This window comes from Bemisia tabaci, chromosome 9 (genome assembly GCF_918797505.1).
Source record: "Bemisia tabaci chromosome 9, PGI_BMITA_v3".
NCBI classification, from domain to species: domain Eukaryota; kingdom Metazoa; phylum Arthropoda; class Insecta; order Hemiptera; family Aleyrodidae; genus Bemisia; species Bemisia tabaci.
In genome coordinates this window covers 39,747,982-39,756,391 of record NC_092801.1, presented here as the reverse complement: position 1 = coordinate 39,756,391, position 8,410 = coordinate 39,747,982, and the positions used below count along the sequence as shown (strand labels likewise).

The 8,410-nt window shown below is 35.2% G+C and overlaps 1 protein-coding gene across 15 annotated transcripts in view; it reads right to left on the bottom strand.

Annotated features, from left to right (window-relative positions):
• LOC109040515 (uncharacterized) overlaps positions 1-8,410 on the bottom strand; it is a 40,251-nt gene that overhangs the window by 24,573 nt on the left and 7,268 nt on the right. For 6 of the 15 annotated variants that reach the window (XM_072304288.1, XM_072304287.1, XM_072304289.1 and 3 more), the window contains 6 exons: positions 7,771-7,946; positions 6,298-6,446; positions 5,502-5,558; positions 4,874-4,955; positions 3,686-3,807; positions 3,207-3,272 (listed from right to left, as the gene is read on the bottom strand). In XM_072304288.1, the coding sequence (XP_072160389.1) occupies positions 3,714-3,807; positions 4,874-4,955; positions 5,502-5,558; positions 6,298-6,446; positions 7,771-7,862 (474 nt within the window). In that variant the 5' untranslated portion in view covers positions 7,863-7,946 and the 3' untranslated portion in view covers positions 3,207-3,272; positions 3,686-3,713. Of the gene's footprint in view, positions 1-9; positions 71-1,939; positions 2,090-3,188; positions 3,273-3,685; positions 3,808-4,873; positions 4,956-5,397; positions 5,559-6,297; positions 6,447-7,770; positions 7,947-8,410 lie in introns of those variants that run through there. The other 9 variants (XM_072304296.1, XM_072304294.1, XM_072304297.1 and 6 more) reach the window with 9 other exon arrangements.

Here is an 8,410-nt window from a genome sequence, read left to right as displayed (position 1 = left end):
GTAGGTGAAAAGGTCGGTGACATGTCTGACGAGGTAAAGGAGTAATTTACCAGCAACTTTGGTACTGCACCTTTAAAAAGTAAACACACACTTGATTAGGGACGAAAAACATGAAAAAATCTATGAAAATGAATTATACTTGGATTTAAATGTCATTGGACACACTGAGAATAATAGCTCGTAAAAACTATCCAACTCTTCATTTATTTGGAAGAAAATAATAATGTGAGATGTTTTTGTGAATACATTTAAAAATTAGCTGTTGTAAAAAGTTAAAAGCATGGAATGTCGAGTCATCAACACATGGGCCTTGTCTACATGACCACAGTTTGCGGAACTTCGGGCGAACTTGTTTCTGGAAAATATCATAGCTCAGCTCTAACTTATTCTGCGAAATCTTAGTTAGTTGAACTAATCCGCCCTAAGTTCCATGAACTGCGCTCGTATGGACAAAGTCTTGGAAGAAACGGAGTTTGCTCAAACTTGTGCAAAGGGTCTGGAGGTTTACAAATATCACTTCATAGTGACAATATATGAAAATATTTTCTTTGGACATGATTTTTTTTTTTTTCACCCTGATCACCCAAATGAGGAGTGGAAATTCAAAATACATATGATGAACGCCATCAGATGTTCCTAAAATTATAAATGGTGTTTCTCATCTTGAAAGAATCAAAATGCCCTTGCTTTGTGAAATTTTTAACTAGAAGTATTCTCTAAATTTTGGTCTTCATCAGGTATTAGAAAATAATTTTCATTAGCAATGAGATTCCCGTTAAATGAGAGGTACAATTTCACAATCCTAGCAGCACCAGATGACACCTATTATGTTCAGAATTTCCACTCAAATGGGAGGTGCTACATACAATGCGCAACTGATAATTCGAAACTGAAGGGACCGAGGAAATTTTGAGGAGGATTTTTTGGAATGAATGAGATTTTACATCAGCAAGATTTCAAATCATAGAAAGCAGTTTCAAAGAAAATTCAAAATGGATTTTTAAATTAGCTCTATGATTTGAATTAGGGAAACTCAATCGCTCTACAATTCAAAATTGCTTTTTTCATACATGAAAATTGAAGGCATTAAACCCCCTTTGAATTAGGTATAGAGCATCTGCTTCCACCAATTAGAAATGCAGGCCATGTGATCCTGATTTCAAATCTCAGAGTTTAATTTAAAGTTGAACTTCTTTTTATCGGGATGCATTTTATCTGTTGATTTTACCTTTTTCCCGATCACTGCTTGTCTTCAGATTTTAGGCGATGTGGCCAAGTAATTTTGTGGGGCATTGTGATTTTTAGGCCAAGTGGCCTGAAGATGATGTGTACTTGACATCGAAATAGCTATCGCCAAAAATCTGAAGACAAGCAGTGATCGGGAAAAAGGTAAAATCAACAGATAAATCACAGAGTATTTATAGAGTGCTATGTTGGCACGATTTCCGATTGCAGAACAGATTTACCTTCTGATTGGGGTGCAAAAATTTGGATTTAATACAGGGGACACGAACACATGGGTTATCCTGGAATTGACACTGTACTGTTCATGTGTTGAATTGCGAATGGATAAGTTTGCTTCGAATATTCTGAGGTAATCCATCTTTGACACCACTGGACTGCATTATGCAAAAACGAACTAATTTTTCTAGCACATTGATGAAACCATTTAGCTGCTTCACAAAAGCAAAAGCAGACACGAATGATAAAGTTCTAAGAAACGTATCTCAATTGCACCTTATTAAAATCTCTGCAGCTGCTTTATTCCTTTTAAGAAAAAAACATTGATGTTTTCGTTATAAATTTTTTACATAATAAAAGATGGTTCCTTTTTTGCATGATGCAGAACAATCTGACGAGTGACAAGTTTTCAGTAATTATCAATTGTCAATTTGAAATAGGCAGAGCACTTCTCAAAGTTCAATAGAAACTGTCTTACCATTGCCTGATGAGCCGCTCAGGAGAGGTTCAGGCTGAACATTTACCGAGGGATCGAGCAAAGGGCTTGAAAAGTTGAAAACTTGAGGTGAGCCTGAATAATGAAAAAAAAAAAAAAAATTTACATTGATGATGAGCGTTCTCAGCTGATCTGAAAGACAACAAATCGATGGTGAAAGTTTAAAATCCTGAACTTGAATGGGGAGGGTGTTTTAAAATTTCTGCTGTAACTTCATTCTTTGGACAAAATAAGTAATATTTTTGCATGACATTACTGAGAAGTATTCCTACCAAAAGAGGGGAAAATGGTGACAATTTCACTGACCACTTAATGTTTAATTGCTAATATTACATGTGGCAAGAAGTTTCCCCAGTCACAAACTGTGATTAATATACAGGTCTTGAAGTTTCTACACTTAAATCATTTTGAAAAACATTTTGCAAGGAAAAAGATAATCCACATTCTACGACAAATTTGACATTGCTTAAGTACGCATATTATTTTAAGATATTTTTCATTGCAGCTTTAAAATCAAAGCTTAAAAAATCAGCTTTAAAAGCATTCACAGGAAAAGAAAGAGTGAAAAATGAAATTCTCAACAGTTCTGTAAGCGTTTTCTGGCAGAGTTAGCTGATTAGTGATCAAGGTGAGCTTCTCCTTCTTCAGGAGTTCACACATACACAGCATTCATTTAGATTCCTGTAATTTTTTATAAACTGTCAAATTGGCAGCAACGGATTTTAATGGATAAAATGACAGCCAGCTAAAGAGAACCAAAATTCTTGCAACAATAGGAGCTTGAGACGCCACTTGCCACATTGACTTGCAGGCAGAATTTTGTCCATAAGTCCCACCCAGCAAGAATATCTCCTTTTAAAAACACGAGTTGAAGTGTTATAACCTGCACTTCTCGGTCATAATTTTCTAGAGATCAACACATAAGAAATTAAGTTTAAAGTCTATTATGCTCGGCAGGTAGTGAAAAACATTAAATAAAAGTTTGGAAGGGTCTGTTCACTTCTGCAGTTTGTATTATCATTTCACGCCATAATTTTGATTAAGGTGGATAAAAAACCCGGTAATAGTCAGCTTCAGACCTACTCTTACTGCCTATTTGTTTAAAAAAAAAAGAAACAATTAAGTAAAAAAAAACCAAAAAACCAATCATTATTTTTCTGAGGTTCAGAGACAAATTGTTCTTAAAAATTCATAAGGCAAACACAATAATTCGCTACAGAAGCATACTCACATTGCTGAGGGCTTTCTTCTGGTGACAAGGGAGGTAACGTAAAATTGGGATCATCTCGTTCATCACAATCTTCATGAGCTGACCCTAAAAATAAAAAAAGAAAGCATTACAAAATATGTACGTAAATAATGTTGGGGAAAATTGATGTAAAGGTGTAAAACCCTGCAAAATAATCTACTCTTATATCTTCGTTTTTACACTAAAAAAGGGGTTACTTAATAGTTTTCTTTAAAATTATTGAAAACAACGTATCCTTCTTGGGGCAGAGGCTTATTTAGCCCCAAAAACTTGTATCTTCATTTTTGAAAGATTCACATATTAACTGTTTTCAATAAGTTTTGTATAGGTAAAAGTACAATTCGATGTAAGTATTTATACTAGAAGGAACTATACGGCCTGCTGACCCTATGGACGCAGCTCCTTTTAGCACATAAATTCGTCCAAATTATACTGCAGAAGGGTAATCATATCAATGCCCAAAGGCGGGAAGAGCGTACCTCCAATTGCAGTGTTGTTCACTTCTGCTCAAGTTTTGTTTTCGTAAATGACAACCAACCAACAGTTTTTCCTTGCTATTACCTGTGAAGTTTCTGCACTCATATACTTACTTAAAAATAATCTAAAAAAATGCGAAGAGAATATTTTGGTTTGGTTTCCTCTTAAAAAAAGAGAACATAGTCGGAGATTAGAAACATTGCAATACAGATGCACATTTTTTTACTTCATCCATCAATATGGAAGCTTTCAGATAAAAGGGAAACGTCTCCATTGTAACAAGAGCCCTGAGCCTCATAAGTTCACTTGCATTACAAAGCTCATGTCACAATAGAGATAGTTCCTTTTGATTTAAATGCATCCATGTTCCTGCTGAAGGAGTTCCCTTCTGATGTGCGCCGATAGATAAGGCAATATTATAATTAGTGCATCATCCACCTGAATATGAGAAAGATTCTTTGCCAAAGCAAGAAAAATCTGAGCTGACCAGAGGATGAGTGGGCAAGTCCAATATTCATAAATGACAGTGAGTAACACAAATTCTTAAAGAAGGATCACCTATTAATATCAATTTTGATCTTACTTACTGATGTCGAATGAATTCAATCTTCTCCCATTCAAAGTTAGGTTACCTAATTCATTTATCAGTCAGTCCATGCTAAATGAGTCTACTTTTGGAGGGTGGCAGAAGATTAGCCGCAGCCGTCTTTAGTTAGGGATTGACAATAAATACAAGAATCAAGATAGCAAATTTACTGTCTTTCTCTATGAGTGGATGAACTTATTTGGCATGAACTCTAAAATAATGGTGCTGCAACATCCGAGTCATCATGTGCAGAAAGTAAATTCAAACTTCAATCAGCATTGGCCAACAATAATCAAAAGGTTATTTGAATTTTCTCTCTTAACAAGATGACCTGGCAATGTCCGTTAGTTCAGACATCTATTAGATAATATTTTAGTAGGTAATAATAATGCTTTTAAGATAGTAAACTTGCAGGAAGTCTACTACAAGCCATGTGTCCTTGCTCTGTCTGCGACCTCAGTGAATTGCTGGTGCTTTGAGGATGAGAAACTGAATCCAAAACTTCGATAAAATATCCATGAAAGTCTGACTTTCAGCACAAACTTTATTTGATAAATGATAACTTATAACTTAGGTAAGGTTAATCGATCATCAATGATCTTACCTTTCAGCCGCAGCCAAAATTTCTTGTTTTTCACAGATCTGCTGCTTCGACGGCGTGTCATCACGACTCACTTGACTCACTACTGAAAAAAACATAAAAAACTTAACAAAACAACTTCAAAAATACTAAAATTTGAACAGTTAAATAACTTTGAAGAGAATTGGAGGAGAAAGAGAACTGAGAAATATTCCAAACAAAAACACCAAACAGCTGATGACCGACGTAATACTAACACTGCGTACTACAGAGTGCGCCGTGTGTACAATAACTTCCCGCCTGCGCGGGATATGTGAATTGCGAATTAGCGCGGAGATATGTGATATTTGAACTATGGTTTTGGATAACTTCCTGATTTTTTTCGACAAAAATATTTTGGTGGCAGATAAAGAGGGCATCTCCTACAACTCATTTATGCAGCTAACTCAAAACCGACAAAAATCGAGATACGTGGTTTGGTAGTTTCACCATCGATATTTACTATTAATAATACAAGTTGGTATTGGAGGAAAAACAATAGTCTATACCTGAATTCATCCATTTTCCCGACTACTTCTCCTTCAGTTGTGAAAATATCTCTAGATGTAGTAACCACTTTTAATTCGCATTAAGATGGGAAGGACAAGTTTACCTGATTGCTTTGCTAGTTTATTCTCTTTCTTGTCTAGTTCCATATCAATATTTTTATCTGAAAAATAAAAAAAAACAAGGAAAATTGATTAGGATCGGAAGTTTCATTGATTAAAAATTTGACTCATCGATCGTAAGAAGATTCAGTAGATTGATCAAAAGAGGAGTTGAATGGTACATAGACAAATGATTTGCCTAGTCAATGGAGAGACTTCTAGTCAATGAAACGGATGAGATGATCCAACTTATTGATTGACAGAGAATTTGATTGGTTGATTGACAAACAATTTGACTGGTTAATTTAACAGGTCAATGAAGAGACAGTTTGACTGATGGAATGATAGAAAATTGGATCAGTTAATTTACAGGAAAGGACACTATGAAATTTTTCCCACTCTCTTGTGGGCCCCAGGTTAAGGTGCTAAACAGATGCGCTATTTGCAATATTCCGATACTTTCCAGGAGTTCCCTAAATTCCTGACTTTCCTGGATGACTTTATATTCTCTGACTTTCCAGGTTTTCTAGACTTTCGAAAACTAAGCAAGGGCTAAAAAGAGAGAAAAATAGGGGTCATCACTCCCGCAAGTTGCCCTTCAACCCAAGATTTGCCTTGTTTGTTGCCATTCGCAGATAAGGTATTTTTGGCACCCTTACTTTATGTAACCCTGAAGACAGAGGCTAGAATTTGTGATACACCTTGAAATTTTCTTTGTTAGAGATCTTAAGTCATGGGAGTTTCAAGAAGTATTTCCAAATTTTGGTTTAAGGATTACATATCCTACAATCTCACTCTCACCAGTATTGAGAAAAGGAAGGAGTTGAAATTCTTCAACATTAAATGTTCCCTTTTTCTTCTTCTTAGCTTTTTCTTTTTGCTTAGCACCTTCTTCGCCAGTTCCAACATCACAATCCTCATTGTCTTCATCATCGTTATTTTGTTTCCGGCTGAAAAGAATAAATATGAGGTTACCAAGTATCCTCGACACATGTATCAAAAATGACTTGGAATTAACTAAATTCTCAGAGAACAGTGTTTTTAATTTAACCCTTTCGATAGAACCATTGTATCAACCTATCCACCTGTTTGTGCATTGCCCTCTCTCTTTAATGGAACAATTTAATGGAATCCATGAACCCTCAAGAGTTGGTGCCAAGTTTCAGACATCTTGCATAATCATCTATTAAGATATGAATAAGAAACCATGTTATACCTTAAAAAAAGCGGACGTTAGAATTCGCTGTTCATCTTAATCAAGCTCATTGATCTCCTTGAAGATAGTGTAAATAAGCACATTAAAGTACCTAGTAATAAACATAAATAAGACTGTTGCATATGGGTATCTGTAGGATGGCATCCTCTCCAATATTTTCCCTACTTTAGAAGATCAATAATATAATTTGACTCTTGGTTCCAATTTGAAAGTTAGCAAACACTTAGTTCCTTAGAAAAATCATTAAAAAACTCAACAGTTATCATACATTGATTCATTTAAAGCACTTTCCCTTTTTTACATTAGATAAGTAGTTAATTTTATGTCTTAAAAATAGTTTTAGGTAAGAACAGGAGATGTGGTCGTTTTTTAAAATCACTGCATCTCAATTGAGGGCTTTGGATGACAAGTGGGCTAAGAGCAGTTTTTGCTATTTCAAGGGTAGGTTTTGAAAAGTTTAAAGTAGGATGGAGCCTTGTTGCGGAGAAAAATTACAAACTCAGTTTTTAATGGTTAAAAATTGGATTTTGGTGGTGGCTTTTTCACAGAATATATTCTGGGACTAGTTTTAGTTTAAATCATTAATATCTAAAATTTTTCAAAAGCTGCACTCATCCCCCTTGTCTCCCAAGCCCTTCCATTGAATTTGCTTTAAATTTAAATTCCTAGAGCTCATTTTTTAGAAAAAGATTTGCTCTTTTGTTTAAAATGATTTCCTTGATGAAACCCTCTTTGCTGTACAGACGCAAATGTGCACAGCTTTGAAAACTTTAAACGTCATTTTCTCAAAACTTAAAAGCTTAAAAACTTGACATCCGCTATCTATGCATATATGGCTTTATATACTGTCTGTTGGTATAGATATGAACTACAGTTGCATCATATTCATGACAGATGGCGGACACATCTATACATGAGAGAGAGCCTTAAAGCGCCTCAGACTGCCATGTTTTGCCAATATGTTTTTCCTAACTTGGTTTGTGGGATGTACATGGAGAATCTTCATCTAGCGCCTATTGAAGGAGTAAAGCCCCTGAGAAAATACTTTGATCACTTACTTTATGTTAGCAGAAAGCCGTGTGCTCATAGTTCTTGCCCAAATTGAGTCGACATTCTTGGCAAAAATAATCAGTGAATTCTGAATCGCCATCGCAGCTTCAGCAAAATTTATTTCTTATACTGCTGAGGAGTTATTGTAGAGGTTCCTAATATTCCTCATGTATGCCTCCAGGTACTGAAAAATGTATTTGACAGGTAAGTGAAATAAGTAAGTATATATAATTTTTTCTCAGCTTTGTCATACCTAAATACTATAATATTTTGCTTCTCTTGCAGGCTTTTAAGGTGCACCTCCTAAGTGCCTTGATAAGCTTTTCTCTTATTCTGTAAAGCTTTTTTTCATCAAATTGTCGAAGACTGCAATAAATTTAAATATTCAGTCACCAACACACCAACCACTTTCTTATGGAACCATGTGGTAGAAAGACCATGTGGACAACTCTTCTGAGGTGTCTTCAAAAATTAACATTAATAATTGTGCAGCCAGGTTGCGAATTCAAGAGATGGTGAGTTCCAGAAAAAATAAGTCACCATGAAGGCTTTTTCCTGAAATCTGACACCAAATTTTAACTTAATACCATGAAAAATTTCTCTGCTTCAGTTTGGCAAACATCATAAAGCAAAGATCTGGAGCACAAA